The sequence below is a fragment of the Choloepus didactylus genome, chromosome 18 (genome assembly GCF_015220235.1).
Source record: "Choloepus didactylus isolate mChoDid1 chromosome 18, mChoDid1.pri, whole genome shotgun sequence".
Lineage (NCBI taxonomy): Eukaryota > Metazoa > Chordata > Mammalia > Pilosa > Megalonychidae > Choloepus > Choloepus didactylus.
Genome location: NC_051324.1, coordinates 47730391 through 47748276, shown reverse-complemented (window position 1 = coordinate 47748276; position 17886 = coordinate 47730391). Strand labels below are relative to the sequence as shown.

General features: G+C 46.6%; 2 protein-coding genes and 2 long non-coding RNA genes across 13 annotated transcripts in view; 1 reads left to right on the top strand and 3 right to left on the bottom strand.

Moving 5' to 3' along the window:
- SP6 (Sp6 transcription factor) overlaps window positions 1-4446 on the bottom strand; it is a 38729-nt gene extending 34283 nt beyond the window's left edge. For 3 of the 4 annotated variants that reach the window (XM_037809956.1, XM_037809957.1, XM_037809959.1), the window contains exon 1: window positions 4378-4446. The gene's annotated coding sequence lies outside the window, so the exon portion shown is untranslated. The other variant, XM_037809958.1, reaches the window with a different exon arrangement.
- Window positions 4447-4905: 459 nt separating this feature from the next.
- SP2 (Sp2 transcription factor) overlaps window positions 4906-17886 on the top strand; it is a 24749-nt gene continuing 11768 nt past the window's right edge. The window contains exon 1 of one of the 6 annotated variants that reach the window (XM_037808545.1): window positions 4906-4969. In XM_037808545.1, the coding sequence (XP_037664473.1) occupies window positions 4963-4969 (7 nt within the window). In that variant the 5' untranslated portion in view covers window positions 4906-4962. Of the gene's footprint in view, window positions 4970-5235; window positions 6106-7757; window positions 8812-10395; window positions 10451-17886 lie in introns of those variants that run through there. The other 5 variants (XM_037808546.1, XM_037808543.1, XM_037808547.1 and 2 more) reach the window with 5 other exon arrangements.
- On the bottom strand, window positions 5603-16111 carry LOC119513384. Of its 2 annotated transcripts, XR_005212623.1 has the most exons (4): window positions 16050-16111; window positions 15014-15149; window positions 12845-13096; window positions 5603-6086 (listed from the first exon to the last, which is right to left on the bottom strand). It is a non-coding gene; the product is annotated as an uncharacterized LOC119513384 (long non-coding RNA). The 2 variants fall into 2 exon arrangements; XR_005212624.1 differs by lacking the exon at window positions 5603-6086 and having other exon boundaries at window positions 9711-13096.
- Window positions 16645-17886, bottom strand: part of LOC119513385 — a 20183-nt gene continuing 18941 nt past the window's right edge. The window contains exon 3 of the long non-coding RNA XR_005212625.1: window positions 16645-17865. This is a non-coding gene — a long non-coding RNA (uncharacterized LOC119513385). The remainder of the gene's footprint in view (window positions 17866-17886) is intronic.

Sequence of the window (17886 nt, the reverse complement as noted above, 5' to 3'; positions counted from 1 at the left end):
CGGGGAACCCTGAGGAGGCTAGTGAAGGGGACTGAGGACTCAGAAGAGAGAAGGAGGCAGAATTTTCCCGCCTGGGGAAATTCACAATCTCCCTTTTATCCTGGGGATACTTCCAGTTGGCTGGGAGAAGTCTGGACTCAGAAAAACAAGTGCAGGCCCTGCAGCCATGTGGAGCTGTGAGCCTCGGGACCACGGGAGGGTGGGGAGGGGCTGGCCACAGGGGACGCTGAGGTGGAGGGAGGGTGCCCTGACCAGAGATGGTCAAAGGAGCTGGTCGGTTGGCAACTGATTCCTTGAAGACGCAAATGGCTCTTTTTAAGGAGACTTTTTGTAGAGATAGAACACACTTTCAGTTTCCAGAGGAAGCAGGGCACAGGCCTGGCAAACAGTAGGAGCTCAGTACATGCTTGTTAAACTAAATTTCCCTGCCTGCCTTCCATTGTTACAAGACTACATTGGGGTAGCTGCCTTTGGGAATGCTTGGGCGCCCCCTGGTGGTGACCGAGGCTAGGGCGGCGCCAGTGCCTTCCACCTGGAGCAGGGCTCCTCTCCCTGGGGCCAGCTCTTCCATCCTAAGGCTCCACAGACCCCATCCCAAGGGGCATGGGGGTAGAAACAACCAGGCAAGAAGGAAGAACCCTTTGGCGAAGGAGGGGTAGAATGTCCTTGCTGGAAGATTCCGTGGCAGTTGGTGGACAGCCATCAGCCCGGGCAGGATACCAGGGGGCAGGGGGGGTTGACGAGCCAGGATATGGGGTCAGCAGTGGCACCCTGGAGATGCAGGAAGAGGGGTGTGAGCTTGGGGCATGGAGTTGGGGGAGCTGCCAAAGTGTAATCGGGAGATGCACTTTACAGCATCTTTCAACTTTTCATGCTCATAGAAGACTGAGGAAACCTCGATAATTGAAACCCTAGATGGATCCTGGGGCAAAAAATAACCATGACTCATTCAAACTAGGTGTTTATCCCATAAAATCTTTCTCTGGGTCTGCTTATTAGAGTATCAAGGATGGTTGGGAAAACCTGCAACTTTGATTTCTCCATAGGTGGAAAAGGAAAAGATGAGAAAGTAGAAAAGAAACAAGGGAAAAGGGAGAAGCAGGTGTTACTGGGAAATCCCTTAGGCAGAATTAGTAGCTTTTAGAAGGCTGAGATGGCAGTAACGCTTCAAAAATAAAAACAATAAAGCTCGGGTGAGATGAGTGAGGATCAACTTATGGCCAAGGCTGGCCTGATACTCTACTTTCTGAAAGTCCAGCACAGGTGCCTCATGTGGTTCCTTTCGCAGGAGGATCTGGAAGGAACCTGAAGTTTCCTGAGAGCAGAGGCTCCAGTTTTACGTCCTTCCTTCTGGAGCCCTTGACACCCTCGGGTGGGGGCAGACGCTCACTCTCTAGTACTGATGGGGGCAGCCACATGCAGAAGAGAAGGACAAGGAGAATGTCAAGTAGAAAAAAGGTGGGAAAATGAAGAGGGATGGAACTTACAAGAAATGGAGAAGTAAAATAGAGGTGGAAGATGCTGGGCCTAGAAGAGCAGGGGAAGAGTCCATGAGAAGTATTTAAAGGATACAGTCATTCAGTCAGTCAACAAACATTTCCTGAGCACCTACTAAATAGCAAGCAACGTGCTGGGAGTGGAAGATGTGGTGGTGGGCAAGACAAACATCAAGCCTTTAGTGGTAGAGAATGGGCATCTTTGTAAATTAGAAATGGGGAAAAAGTGAGTAAGAAGAAGGTGAAAGACAGTTGGAGATGAGAAGGGAAATATCACTGAGAAAGAACCGGCCCCCAGAAACACTAGGGGAAGAGACGTCTCTCCTGGTTGATGTTGAAAACACAGCTGGAACAACCTGTCGACCGGGTTCCACAAAGACCACAGCAGGTAGGGTGGCCCAGGGGAGAAGTTTCACAAAAGGGAGGGACAGGAATGAGTAGGGGTGAAGGGCACTGACATTTCATGGTTTTTTTACTTGGACTCCGCCAGTGGGAAGTTATCTTTGGGCTAAGGAATGGTTCTCAACATGTGTCTGTCCACTGGAATCACCTGAGGATTTTCTTAATAAGAATGCCCAGGTACCACCCCCAGAGATTCTTATTTCCTTTGTCTAGGATGGGACCCAGACTTCAGAATTTATTAGAAGCTCTCCAATGAGTTTAAAGTGCTGCCAGGGAGAAGGTGGGCATTTAGAGGCTGCCTGCCTGGCCTCCTTCCTCTCTGTTGACGAGGGAGCCATCTTGAAAGAAATCTATAGGAAGAGAAATTGTGTGGTGGTTTTGGAGGGTTGTGAATGAGGCCTAAAGATTTCAGACATCCTGACAAAAGTACAAGGGGTCCTCCCCTTAGAAAGTCCCCTCTTCTTCGGATATGCCACTGTAAGAGTGAGGAGTAAGAGAGCCCAGGAATAAAGAAAAAGAAAAAAAAGAAAAAGAAAAAAGAAAAAAAAGAGAAAGAGGGAAAAAACGGCAGGCTTTAAAAGAGAAAACATTCAAATAACTCAAAACTGCTGCTGAATTCTTCTAAGTTGTTCTACCCTATAACCCCATAAACAAACACATGCACACTCCGCCCCCCACCCCCAACACTTCTGCTGTCTTCATATTGGTGCCTCTGGGGGTGGGAGAAGCAGCAACTCCCTCCCACCACCACCGCCATGTTTATCCCAGAAGAGGTTTGGCAGTAGCCCAGCAGGATCTTCAACCCTGCCTCCCCCCAAAAAACTGCACCTTTATATAGCTGAGTCACTGAACCTAGGTGGAGTCCTTGGCTTGACAGTGAAGCAATCTCAATTTGAAAAATGGCCTGGGAACAGAATGAATGGTCTATTTAATTAAGTCATATGTAGATGTAATTGTATGCAAATATTCAGCACACATTTCTTGCCAGTCTTTTGCTTAGTACTGCAGCTCTCAGTCTAGCAGAAGAGCCAGAAGTGAAAATAAAAATGTGTGATGCAGGGTGAGGGAGAGAAGCTGTTTGCATGTGCCAAGGACAGCCCAGGCAGCACACAGGAGGAAACAGCTATGGCTGTGTGGACAGGAGAGGTTTCTCGGAGAAGGTGCTTTTTGAGCAGGGTCTTGAAGGATGCATAGGAGTTTACCAGAAGGAGAAAGGAAGATAAAGTAGGAAGGAAAATAGTAGAGAGAAGAGTAAGTGTTGAGGGACTGTGGAATCTTTCCTTGAAGCAAAGGGGAAGGATTTGTAGGAAGAATATGGGAACTGGCAGAAGGAAGATAAAGCATGAAAGACATAAGTGAAAAGCGTGAAGAACCGTGTTTGACTGGCAAGGAGTTTGGGCTTTATTTGGAAGCACACTGGGATCCAAAGAAAGGCAGTTGAAGACGAGAAGGGAAATATCACTGAGAGAGAACCGGCCCCCAGAAACACTAGGGAACAGTAGAGGAGTGATATTGTCTAAAGTCTTTTTTTCCAAAGTCTAACATTGAGAAGGTAGACTGGAAGACACTATTATCATTTATTCAGCATCCACTCTGTACCAGGCACTCTGCTTTGTATGTTGTATTATTTTATCACACCAAACCTTTAAGGGAGTGTTTTTCAAACTACCAGGCATGGTCAACAAGAAAAAAAGGAGAAATAAAGACAGGACAGAAAAGAAAATATAGATTAGAAGGGATAAGGACTGCTCTCTGAAACTTCGCTTCAGTTACACACACCCGTAATAATTTCATTTTTCACTGGGGGTTATGGTTAAAAAAAGAGGCGGTGGAGCCACTGCCGTAAGGGGTAGGTGTGATTAGCCTCATTTTACCGATGAGGACAGAAGGCTAAGGTGTCTCGGTATCATGCCTACGACACCCCTTTCAGTAGGATGTAGGTTTTGAAACCAGGCTGGTCTCACTAACGCCAGGAGCCTCCCCAAGTTATTCGTCCACCGGAAAGAAACCTGGGAGAGAAAGTTAAACCTACCCGGGGTACCCTGGTGGTGCTTGAGTCACAGCTCCTCATTCAAGGGGTAAGCGGGGCCGCGAGCAAGCAGTGGTTCTGAAACTTGAGTGTGCATTTCAGCCCACCAGAGGCGCTAGTTAAAATGCAGATTCCAGGCACGCCCAGACGTACCGAATCGGATTACGAGAGGCGGCCCCCGGGAATCTGCTTTCAGGAAAGAGACTCTGACGATTCGGATGCCACGTTTGGAGACCGCCAGTTGCGGGGGTGGTCGCTGCAATAACCAGGTGAGGATCCAAACGGGATTGAACTGATGCCGTGAAAACATTCCCCTCTCTGGAAGTGTCACGTAACCCTAACGCCCACAGTTATTGTGTCTGACAGCAAGGTCGCCCGGGGGCACATGTCCCACTCCCAAGTCGATGACTGGCGGGAGATTAAATAAAAGGTTAGTGGTTTTCCACTCACCGGGAATGGGGTTGAGTGGCAGAGGGATGCTGCCGAAGAGCCGGAAGAAGCCCCTGCCACACATGGGTGATGCCGGACTTAAGGCGCAAAGTGTGTGCTGTTTATAAGGGCATTTTTCGGCCTCACCCTAAGGACTTCTGATTGGCTTTAGCACAGATCTATCACTCATATTCTGGGTTAGAGGTGGGTGCAAGGTCAACCAAGACCAATTAAAAAACACTCTTCAGCTAAGCCCCACCCCTGACAGCTTCCTGCTGCTGTCCATCAACTACCTGGTGGGCGGGACTTTTCCGCCTTCCAGTTGGCTAATGGACATGTCGCTCACGCTTCAATAGGTTTCCGGTTGGTGCTCTCTACTGTCCATCAGTGACATTTTACAGGTCTATTGGCCAAACCAACGTCGCTCTCGACGCTCCTCGTTAATTCGTTAGTAGTGCTGTCGGTCCCCAATGTACCGAACTCTTATTGGTGAACACTGCCGTCGCTCGGGTGGTGGCGGGCTCCGGGATTGGCGGGTGCTACGCGGGCGGTGTCAGGCTCTCGGTGGCGGCGGAGGCGGCGGAGGCCAGGGAGGAAGATGTCGTAATGAGCGGTGGGTCCTAGCCGCTGCCGGCGGGGTCTTCCTGGCCCTTGGGGGCCAGGAAGACGGGCAGAGGCCGCAGGGATGGGGAGTCGGGACCGGGGGTTCCCCCCTGGGGCCGGGCCTGGCGCCGGGGCCCAGCTTCGGGAGGGGCGGGGGAGGGAGGATTCCCGCCCGGAGGAGGAGCGGGGCTGGCCGGCCGGGCGGAGGCACCCGGAAGGGGGCGTTCGACTCCCCGCCCCCTCGGAGCCCGCTGGGCGGGAGTGCGGCGCTTCCGGGGGCTGGCGAGAGGAACGGGCACCTGGGCCGGGGCTGGCAGCCCCTTCGCCCCGGCGTCCACCCACTCCGGAGCCTCCCGCCCCGCGGACAAGGCCTGGGTCTGCTCTGAGGAGGCGGCCGACGCCCCTCATGCTTGCTCTGTTTGAGGGACCCTCCTGCACTCTAACCCTAGGTGCCCACCAGCGATTCAGGGCTTTGCGGAGTGTAGAGAGGGGCAGGGTCGGGAAATGCTTGAAATTCAGACGGTGCCAACCAGACGGGCATTGCTAGGTATGGAAGCCAGCCTGGTTGCGATGAGATGGTGGCAGGACACTAGGGCACGCCCTAGACAGATGATCTCTCGGCTTAAGACTGTGGAGTGGGCAAAAACCTTTTAATGTTTTCATTTGGATTTTTGAGCCTCTGCTGGATGACTGCAGGCTCGTAACAGAATTGTGGGGAACTTAAAGACTTGCTAACAGAGCTCGCAGCCTGTTAGCTGACATCCCGTGAGGGGACTGCTGAAATCCCAAAGCTCAGGAGCAAACGATCCTCAAGAATGACCGAAGAAATAAAACAAAATGGCTACTTACTTTCCTCCACCCCACCTTCATCCCCATTGCTGACTTAAGTTCTCAGCCTCTTGCCCAAGTTTCTTGGTTTACCTTCGGGCTGCTTTTAATTTTAGTTCAGGAGGAACTGTGTCTTTTCTGAGCAGTTGAAAAACCAGTCCTCACTTCATTCCTTGGTTTTGATTCCAATATATTGTTATGTTTAATTATTTCTTCATTAATTTGATCTCCGGAGATTCAGTCTGGCTTTTCTCAGTGCACATTCTCCCAAAGTTCGTTTCTCCTTCTGAGGTTGTTTCCTGGAGAAAGGAGGGACAGGTAGGTCTTTAAGCAGTGAATTGGCTCAAGGTCCCCTGTTTCACAGATTTCATTGCAGAAAGGAGGGTGCCACAACTGTTTCAAGGTGCGCTGGCAGGCACTAAGACAATTGCATGCTGTACCCCAGAAGGCATTATGTATCATATTGGAGGGAGTGTTGGGTTGGTATTTTAGATGATAAGAAGGTGTTTAGGGCCAGAAAGTTTAGGGCCAGCTCACAGAAGCTATGAAGAGAATGATGGTGGAGTTCATACCACAGGAATAATTTTGATTAATAACACAAAGACCTGTTGTGTGCAATAATGAATGTAACTGCAGTGTCTTGTTTTCGATTAAATTCTCATATGCCATGAAAGGGGGCAAATCTGTCAGACAGCCTATCAGTTGGGCTGATGATGTCAGTGTTCCAGTGGCTTCTAACATCAATACCTGTTGGAAATGGATTCTCTTTGGCTGGGGTGATTACTAAGTTTCCTAATTCTAGTTCTTTCACTTGGTTGCATGGAAGGCTTATCCTCTTCCTTTAAAAGCAGTAAGAAAAACTGGTCTGACGTAATTATGAACCCCTCAAACTAGGCTGCTAAAGACAAGACTTTCTTACTGAGATCCAAATAAAGTAGGTTCATTAATGTATTGCCATCTGACTGCCCAGCAGGGAGAACTGGCTTCATGAGGAAGCTTTTTTTTTCTCTCAGATTCTATTAAGGTTTGAGCCTCTGGAGGGCAGTCAGAGGAGAGAAGCAGCTGTAAGAAGGTCTTGGTAAATGTCTGGGTATAAGTATAGGTGGAGTAGTTCATTTTGATATCTTGGCCTTGAACTTCTTCATTCTTCTAGGGCTTAATAGTAGCCTTTCGGAGAAGTTGCAGGGTCGCTTTGATGAACAGCCCTTACCATAGGTATGTGGCAATGTCCAGTCTTGCTTTAAGGAAGAATTGCCCAACAGGGCCCTTACGAAGACGTAAGCTTGTTGCAGCCAACCTGTAGACCCTAGTATTGATGGTCAGCCATCTTCTTGAACCCTCCCCCCCCAGCCCATTTCTATAATAGAAATACAGTATGGTCTTTTTCTAAGACTTATCTTCACCCTCTCTGTTGTCTATATACGTAGAAATCAGAGGCCCTGCACTGTGTGTATCTTGAAAAATTTAGGAATTCTTTTCCACAGAAGGAAAGGCACGCTGCTTTAGAGGGTATGCAGAGTATTAGAAAGTTGAGGGATGTCATGGTGTACATAATCTATTCTTGAACCTTGTGGGCTGTAGATGTGTAGTAAAATCTATTTGGAGAACTCAGATAGTTTCTTATGAGTTTATTGGATGATGGTCTGGGGTGTCCCTTTGGGTAGCTTAACTGAATCTGTGAACTTCACAGCAAGTTCAAAATCAGGACCATTCAGCCTACAGGCTGGACCAGATGGGTATAAGCTGGGCCAAGAAATGGACATCATTATGGAATACATTTGTTGGTGTTTTTGCTTGTTTGTTTTTGCCTTGCTTTTGTTTGAATATGCATAAAACTTATTGTGTGATTTCTAGATCTGTTGTAGGAGGGAAGAAAGCTTACCTATATCTGTTGAAGGAGGAAAACCAGCTCTTTCTCTTTATTTCTTCCTTCAAAGAGTGAACACTTGGACCTTTTTATTTTTGAAATGTAGTTGAAAGTCTCTCCTAAGGCACTCTTCCTCAATTACCAGCAGGCCTTTTTTTTGGCTACCAGCATTCTCTTAGGGTGGGAGGTCACCTGTAATCTCCTCGGGCAGGGTGGAGAGATGAGTGAACAGTGTAAAAATCTGGGCCTTTACAAGTCAAGGGCATTGGTAGTTTGAGTAGGAAAGGGGTTAGAGATTGCCCTTGAGGAGATACTTCCAGCGCCAATATCTGGTAGATTTCCAGGATTCCGGAATGGAAAACTGATTTTTCCACTGCCCCTTAGGATGCTGAAAAAGGAGCCCAGGAGCAAGCTCAATGTCAGCGCTAGCAGTTCAAGGGAGGCCATGGCTTCCACTATGTGTCTAGGAAGGATTCTTTCAGAATATTCCAAGGCTGCCACTGGCATGGGGGTTACTGTGCTGTTTATCAGGGTGGGTTTCAGGCTGGCTTGCTCTTGGAAGATAAACTCTGCTCAAGGTTCTGAAAGAGCTATGTGTCTAGTTTAGATGCTTCTCAGTTTAGCTCAGTGAGCAGCTCCGAGCAATGCTGAGATGTCAAAGCTGTTTGTTTCCTGGGAAGAGTATGCTTGCAGACACAACTGTTTGAATCCTTCCTTTGGACTTCTCATTTCCTTAGCTATAATTGGTGTCAATGTTGGAATTGTTTGCTGTACCTAACCAGAAGCACCACTATGTGACAGTGCTAAGGTTGTGGATTTGATGCTGAGGGCTCTGAGATGTCTGCGGTGACAAGGCAGCCTTTCTTTCATGTCAGTCACAGAGTGAAAGGGACTCGGAACCAGCAGGCACTGGCCTGCACATTTCCCAATATTCTCTTTCCAGAGCCTCCTCTATGGAGTTGTCACCTCTCCTATGGGATTTGATGGACTCATGAAGTGGCCTCTGAGAGCGTGTAAACAGGGAATAAGAGATGGCAGGCAGGGCCATATGGTTGGAAGTGAAATATTTCTGCCCCCAGTCAATGTCTTATTGGAAATCCAAGATCAGCCTTGTAAAAAACAGACCAAGACATTTCCCAGCCTTCTCAAAAGAAATGGTAAGCCAGCCCTCTCCCCGGGGAAATGAAGTCACCACTCATATCTCAGAAGCCCATCCTAACCTGGGGTGAATGTGGGGTGACTCACAAATAAATGTGCCAAAGCAGAGAAAGCAATGTGTTTATACATAATGATATTCTTTAGGGAGAAGAGGTGTATCTTGGCTTCTTTTTTTCCTGCTCTCCAAGACAGAATTCCAAGGCCCAGTATTCTTTGACAAGAGAACTTTGCAGCATTTCTTGGGATGGGTTCTGTCAGAGCCAAGAGTTCTAACCATCCCCTGCTGCCCCACACCCCCCACTCATTTTCTCCAGAGTCCTTCCCTGTTTGATGGGGTGTGACCCCAGACAGGATTCAAGCTAGGAAATGACACGGTTAATGTTTGGGGAGAGGAGGGCGGAGGCAGACAAGAGTTATTCATACAGCAGCTACCTTCATTATCTTAACTCATTTGGAGAAGAACTTTCCTCCAATACACGTTTTGAAAGCAACATTGAAATATGGTGCCTGGTGTGTGGCAACGAGCTGCATGCTTTGAGGTGTGTTTCCAGGAGCAGGACTGGATTATGCTTGTCAGTGCAAGGTGCTTGCCCACGTGTGAGGTGACAGGTGTGATTAAGAGGTCCACCTGGAACTGGGTCACTGACCATCCACACTGAGCTGAAGTGCCGAGTTGATCCCAGCCTAGTGCCAGGATATTCAAATCTGTGGGATTTGTCCTTTGGTTCTTAAACTCTCCATTCAGGATCTGCTGCTCTGCAGCCTCCAGGATTCATTCATTCATTCATTTGTTCATTCAACAAATATATATTAAGCACTTACGGTGTGCCAGGTACTGGGGGTATAGCAGGGAGTACAGCAGAAAGAAGTCCCTGCCTTTAGGAAGCTTACATCTTAGTAAACAAAGAAAATAAATTATTTATTAGACATTGAGAAGTACTAAGGAGAAAAAAACAAGAGAAAGAGAATAGAGGAAGTATGGGAGGGCTGCAGTTTGTATAGGGTGATTGGGGAAGGTCTTTACTCTTGAGAAAAACTCTGAAATAGTGAGGGATTGAAACATGCAACTCTCTAGGGTGGGAGGATGGGAAGAGGGCGAGAACTCCAGCAGAGAGAAGAGCATGTGCTGCTTGGCAAGTTTGGGAACAGTAGGGAGGCCAGCGTGGCTGAAGTAGACTGAGTGAGGGGGAGTGACAGGAGGGAAGGTCAGAGGGGTCATGGGAGCCAGATCACGTAGGGGCCTTATGCGTCCATGGTGGGGACAATACATTGAGTGGGTAATGGGAAGCTGTTGGGGGCTCGGAGCAGAGGAGTAACATGATTTGATTTAAGTTTGATGGGTCTGGATGCATGTTGAGACTAGACTGACAGGGAACAAAGTCAGAAGCCCAGCTAGGAGGCTTTTGCAGTCATCCAGGCAAGAGGTGATGATGGCTTAGACCTGGGTCTGATGACACAGGAAGTGGTCAGAAGCTGTCAGATTCTGAGTATATGGTGATGGTGGAGCCGGAAGATTTTGCTGCCTGTCAAATGTGAGGTATGGAAGAAAGAGGAGCTGAAGATGACTCCCAAGTGTTTAGGGCTGAGCAGCTGGGAAGATGGAGTGGTCATTCACTGCGGTAGAGAAGATGGAAGGAGGTAAAGAATTAGGGAGATTCCAGGAGCCCTGTTTAGGGCCAGATAGATTTGAGATGCCTATTAACACATCCAAGTGATGTCAGGGGGTAGTAGGATATACAAGTCTGGAAAAATAAACTTCGGACTTGTCATTATACAGAATTTATATATTACTGGTTTTTAAATTCAGAAGACTGGATGAAATCACCTAGGAAGTAGATGTAGACAAGAGAGAATAAATAGGTCCTGGGGCTGAGCCCCAGGGCAGCCCATCAATTAAGAATTTTAGGAGGGGAGAAACCTGCAAAGCAGGCTTAGAAGGAACAGCGAGGGAGGTAGGAGGCCAAGCCAGCAAGTGCGGACGCACTGGAAAGCAAGTGAAGGAAGTGTTTCAAGGCAGAGGAAGGATCAACTGTCAGAGCAACATGGCAGATGAGGCTGAAGAATTAACCGTTAGATTTAGTGATGAGGAGGTTGCTGGTGCTGAGCAGTTTGGGTGGCGCTGGAGGGGGATGTGAAGGGGGAGCAGCAACCTGGTTGGAAAGGTTCAAGAGAGACTAAGGGGAGATTAGGGACAGCAAGTGTAGACAACTCTTGCAAATTTTCCTTGAAAGGGAGGATAGAAATAGGTCTTGGCTGATGGAGGGCATTTTAACTTCTTGATGAAATTGAGGACACATGTAGACTGGGGGTCATGGTGGATGTGGGGAGACAGGACAGCTCAGCTAAGTGTCTGGGTGGAGACAAGGGCTCCATTCCTTACTGACCTTCTTCTCTTGGCCTGTTGCATTAGCGAGCCTTGCCCTGAGTTGTTCATGTTTAATGAAAGTCATATTACTACCGTTGGGCTCTTTTATGTGGTCATTGTGATTGCCCGAGATCTGCTTGTCTTAGCAATGTTCAGGCAGTTGGAAGCCTTTTACAGCCAGTGTTTTTGCTTCCCCATTTAAACCGATTCTGTTAGTCTCTTGGTCAGCTCCCTTTGAGAGGTCTAACTTCCTTCTTTAAAATCAGCCATGACTTGGTTTTCTCTCACCAGCTTGGAATTTTTCCACACTAGGCAACTGGGAAAGACTGGACTTAGAAACGGTTTTGTTGGCGTTGGGCCCAGCTGAGCTGACCAAAATAGCCAGCAGAAGGACTGTTTGAAGAGAGTTGAATTCCTCCAGGGTAGATACCACAGTGACAGCCAGGAAAGCCATAGCCAGGGTGGCAGGAGCCCATGAGGCAGCCTTGGGTCCCCAAGGCCTGGCTGCAGAGCTGGAAAGAAGCCTGTGGTGGCTGGGGAGTGAACGGGCAAAGGTGAAAGCTCAGTGTTTAAAGGATCTATGTCCAGCCCAAGTGGAGGGGCCCACGGAGGGCTGGATACACTGATCTGACACTCAGGAGAAGCCCAGGCCAGGCACAGCCCTGGGAGTTGTCAGTCTGTGGAAGGTACCTGAAGCCATGCAAATGGCATGGTCACCCACACAAAGGGTGTTGAGTGAGAAGAACGGACAGGTGCCGAAGGAACTTCGTATTTAAGGGATGACAGAGGAAGAAGAGTCTACAAGGGAACTAGGTGGCTAGAGAGGTGGGAGAAAATCCATGGGAATTTTGAGGAAGGGGGAATGGTCAAAGGGCCAAGAACTGCTAAAGGACATCCATTGGATTTAGCAACAAGGAGGCCTTAGTGGCTATGGCAGGAGCAGTGTCAGCAGAGTGCTGGTGCGGAAGTCATCATGTAGCTTTTTGAGAAAGGAGCAAGTGGGAAAGGAAAGAGATGGGGCAGCAAAGTGCTGGCAACTTTTCCACCAAGTTTGGCCAAGGAGGGAGGAAGAGAAGGCTGTAGCGAGAGGGGATGGGAGGTAGAGAGGGATAGTCAGTACATCAAGATGCTTTTCTGCTGGTCTTGGAGTTAAATTGGCTTCCAGTATGGGGAAAGGAAACTTGAGAGTGGCCCTATCGGGCACCTGTACTTGCCACCCCACCCCCTGCCATGCTGCCTTCAAGCCTTGTTTAATGCCCTTGGAAGTTTTCCCTGGGAGCCTAAGAGAGGGACTTGCCTGTTTAGTAAATCACTGTAAAACTTCTCCTGCTTAGGGATTGTTGGGTGAAAGTTTTAGCCAGTCTGAATTAATGAAAAATCTGAATAGTATAACTTCAAAAGACACGCAGATTTTCTTTCAAGCACATGCTCTAATCCCACTAAGTGTTACTAAATGTAGGTTTTGGGGACTGATTGTAAAGTGGTACTATTAAAATGGTGATAGTGGTATAAAACAATTACCTAACTTTGCCTAAGAGTCCCTTTGCAGTCTTCATACACCATTTATAGCCTCTCTTTGAATATTATGAAGGAAAAGTAAAGCACAGTTTGTGTCCAAATTACACATTTTAAATATAAGGTGACAAGTTAATGAGGTTTGAAAGTACCTTTGATCATAGTCTTGTAGTTTTGTATCTGTGCTACCTGTCCTTAGCCACTTTTCATTTATAAACACCAACTGGAAATGCTTCTCTTTCCCCTTTCATGATTAATCCCAGGATGTAATTCTGCAGTGCAGGGAGAGCTTTCCGTTTTGGTTGCCTGGGTCTGCAGCCCAGGGGCCGTAAAGCCTTGAGTAGCATTCGGAGAGATACTTCCAAACACTGGTTTGCGATCTAGATGAGCAGTTGAAGAGCCAGCTGGGGAGGAAAATGAAACCAAAATGAAATGGTGCAATGTCAAGCGCCAGCAATCTGCGGCTTGCTCCTGTAGGCTCTGCTTTAACTTCCTAACTCTGAAAAATCACTGAGCCCAGCCCGGTCTCCAGCTGGTTTGGGTCCAGGGTAATAATGACTGCATGGGGAGAGAGAGATGTGAAAGTGGCACGATTAAGGAAGCACTAGGCCAGTTTTCATTTTTTTCATTGCGTTTGCTCTGTTCTTTTCCTATGTCCTTCCATTTCATAACAGAGGATGTCTGGGGAGAGTCATTCCCCAATTTTAGCCAAGTGTACCTGAGCCCGGGGAGCCTCCCAGGAGAGACCCTTCCTTCCCTCCCCAGCCCTGCCAGAAAGTAATCCTGTGTTTTTGTCAGCAGCAAGAATTATAAAAACCTTAAAGATCATTTATTCCTCCTTCCCACCCCATATAGAGATCCTATCTCCAACAGACAGACCCATCTTGCCTCTGGCTTAACAATTCCAGGGAAAGGAGAACATTACCTCAAGAGGCAACTGATCCCAAGTTTTGAAAGTTCCCCTCTACATTAAACTGAAGTTTGCCTTCTTGAAATTTCCACCCCAAAGTCTTGGTTCTATACTTTGGACCCACATCTGGAATAAATACCCTCATGGAGCTCGCCACTCTGGCGTCCTGTCACAACCATCGCCCCTCTTCTCTGAACCAGATCCTGTTGAAAAATCCCCTCAGAACGCCCTCAGGACGGAACCTAACAGTCCAGCTGTCATCCACGCATGCAGAGTACACTGGGACTAGTATTTTTCTGGTTCTTCAACTGAGCTTTTAGAAATGTTGTCTAAGCTTGCATTCATTTTCTTGGCAACCATGTCTAGAATCTCTTGGCTCCCATTTAGCTTAGAGTTGAAAACCACTGGGGCTTTTCCACATGAGAACCACTGTGAAGTCCTGTCTTCTTGTACTATTGCATGCAATTGTTTTTATTAACGTAAGTGCAGGATTTAGTAAACTTTACAATTTAAACCACTGTTTATTGATTACCCACTCTCTGCCAGGTCTTGGGCTTGATGCTTATTATAGAAACATAGAAGCTTCAGCCCACAAGGACATTAGCCCTGTTTTACAGAAGGCACAGCGGCTGAGCGAGCAGCGAGTGCGCCTGCCACCTGCTAAGGAACCGCACAGTCACGACCCACCCTGAGGTCTGGGGCCTGAAGCACCGCTGGACCAGTCTCTAAGCTCCCCGAGCCTCACGCTGATACCCACTGTGCTCATGATCCTCGGTTCTGTGGCGTGTGCAAGTTTAACTTGTCTTCTAGTTCTCTGCACCATTTCCCAAACTTGGATAGTGGATACAGTGCTTTAAAGCCATGTTTCCAACCCATGGGTCATACAGCCAATTTTTAGTGAGCCACAAACACTATTTTAAAAAATAGAACAGAAAAATTTCAAAGCACCTCCCATGTAGTAAGGGTAAATTTTGTTTCAAGAAACTCTTATTGCCTGAGCACGGGACTGGAAGTATCGTGTGTGCTTGTGTGTCCTGATGCAAATTGTTTTTTTAACTGAATCATGGTCAAAATAGTTTGAACACCACTGCTCTAAAGGAAAAGTGTTTTCTCATTTTCATTATAATGACTTAGTTTATTTCTATTATAATGCTACTTCACTTAATTATGTACAAACATAAATCTTTGTATCAACTCATTGATCTAGGTCCTATAAAATGAACAAATTAAATAGCTACAACAAAAGCCAGTAAAATTCAAATCAGTAACATCACTGTAGGAAGGAAGATGTTTCATTAAATCCAAATCACTGCTTTCACCGTGAACATGACACAGACCCCTCACTCTGGGCTCCACGAGTCCCACAAGCCCACCCTGCCGTGTGCTTTTGCACATGACACAGGCCTCTCACCGCTTGTGAAGAGATGTCGATCGGCCTTCATGTTGCAGAAGTGGATCAGGTGTGCAGAATTAGTTGCCTTGTGTAGGCCGTGCAGTTATGCTGGTGCCACTTGGCACCAATGAAGTTGTAAACCCAGACACAGGCCCTGAAAACATGGCAGCAGTCACCCCAAGGTCTATAGGATGCTGTTTATTTTCAAAAAAAATCATCAGGGTGGACAGAAATTCCAGTACAGAAAGCATGAGCCTTGGAGGAGATGGCTGGTGGCCCCCAGTCCCAGAACCCACCCTGCAGCAGCAGATGTGCAGGGCGGCAGGTACGCAGCCCTGGGTGGGGCAGCTTCAGCTTGGCCCTCAAACTAAACTATCCTTCAGCCCTCGTTTTTTTTACATGCTTAATCAAAAGATTATTATGAAAATTCAGTTGGATGCCTTGTTGAAATAAAGTGCACAGTGTATATCATTCTCCTGATTGATCCATCCAAAACTCTATAAAAAAATAAACAGATTTTTCCAGCAGCACTGGTTTTTCACAACCACAAACTTACTCCTTGTGATCGCTTCTTTCCTAAGTAGCTGCAGTGCTGTTGAGTTATTTGTTCCAGAATTTTGCTGCAGATCTGTGTTTATAATATTTATAATATTTCAGGATCTACACATAAGATTTTGCCCCGAGTGGCCTTCTGGCTCCTCACACAGTTTGTAAGGGTGTCTGCAAAGACACTGGCTACCCTGGAGTCCAGTCTGCTTGGGCTTAGAGCCTGGAAATCACTGAAGCCTGGGTGTGTTCTCTTAACATCCCATCCATCACCTGTCCTAGGCTTCAGTTCCCGCTAAAGGACTTTTCTTTCCCTTTTCCCATTTAGGAATCATCCTCCCAAAGAGAAAAGCCAGAGAAGCCAGCTAACCTGTAAATAGCTCTGCTTTCTCCCCAACCTCTGTCCGCCTCTTGCCAAATGCCCAACAGGGGCTCAATTCCTCCCTGCTGATGCTTTTTTTTCCTTCTTTTTTCCTCAATTCAGTTTTATTGAAATATATTCACATACCTTACAGTCATCCACAGTGTGCAGTTGTTCACAGTGCCATCATAGAGTTGTATAGTTATACATACATTCATCACCAAAATCAATTTTTGAATATTTTCCTTACTCAAAAAAAAAAAAAAAGAATAAAAATACAAGTAAAGAACAACACCCAAAACAGCCTCCCGCCATGATTCATTTTTGTTCCCATTTTTCTACTCATCTGTCCATACATTGGATAAAGGAAGTGTGAGCCATATGGTTTTCACAATCACACAGTCACATTGTGTAAGCTATATAGTTACACAATCATCTTTAAGAATCAAGGCTACCGGGTTGCAGTTCAACAGTTTCACTTATTTCTTTCTACCTATTCCAATACACTAAAAACTACAAAAGAATATATATATATATATAAGAATAACTTCCAGACCTCTCATCTCCATTTGAAATCTCTCAGCCACTGAAACTGTTTCATTTTGCTTCCCCCCTTTTGGTCAAGAAGATTTTTCTCAATCCCACAATGCTGGGTCCAGGCTCATCTCTGGGAGTCATGCCCCACGTTGCCAGAGAGATTTACACCCCTGGGAGTCATATCCCACATAGCAGAGAGGGCAGTGAGTTCACCTACTGAGTGGGCTTAGAGAGAGAAGCCACATCTGAGCAGGCTACATCTGAGCAACAAAAGTTCTCTGGGAAGACTCTTAGGCACAATTATAAGTAGGCTTAGCCTCTCCTTTTCCCTGCTGCTGCTTGATCTAAGTGTAGTGTTTTTTTGTTGTTGTTGTTTGTTTTTGTTTTTTAATTAAGGTCTCTTTCAGTGATCTCTGGTATTTTTGAAGTGCCTTTCTGGGCTTCAGTCCTTAAATGCCAGCTCTCCTGGCCTGGGTCACCTTGGTTCTTTTACACATGCCCTATTAAAATCAGTTCTCTACTCCAATCAAGCTCTCTGCTGACTCCCTCTGCAGCCCAATGCCAAGCAAAACTGGCAACGAAGCATCATATTAAAAGTGACTGAAATCAGACCCTATTTGTTTAAGTAGCTGCTTCTCCCTGTATTCAACACTGGGATGATTTGTGAGTTTTATTGGAAGAATTTCTTTTTCTTGAGCCCTTTTGCCTTTTAGAGTTTCTGAAGAATTACTCCTTGTTTCTGAACTTCCTGAAATCTACTTTGCAAAGGTCTAGGATGCAAGTCTGTCTCTGCCTGGAGTTCCTTTCCTTCCTGATCTCTCTACTCTGATGGCCAGACCACCCCTCCCCAATTCTTGTGACGTCCAGTTTACTTGGCCTCATCTTTCTTTTGGATCAGACTGACATGCAGAGTAGAGAGGCCCTTCATTACTTTCTCAACCTTCTCTCTTTTCCTTTACTAAAAATAAGTACAATAGAGTATGTTCATTGTGGGAAAATGAGAAAATAACATAAAAATAAGGAGGGAAATTTCTAAGTCAAGCAAAATCCTGTTACCCAGAGATAAAGGCTTTGAATGTTTTAGCATTTTTATAGAACTTTTAAACTGTTTGACTATTCATATATAGATACATACACACATTTTTAAACAAAAATGGAATTTACTATATTTTCATCCTTCTTATATTCGGTCATTGAACATACCCGGTCTTGGTGATAACTATGAGGTCATATCTATTGTTATGTAAAGGTGTAAATTCACTCAAAGAAATTACCCTTGTGCTATATACTGACACCTGGGGCCGAGGTGCCTTTGTGGTGAGTGCTGAGCACAGAGCACCGAAGACTTCCAAATGGAACAAGCAGGTCTTTCTTGTTAGGAATTGGGCTGATCGATGTTTCTCTTCAAGGCTGGCCTGGCATCTGGCTGTAGCAGGAGTGAGCAGGA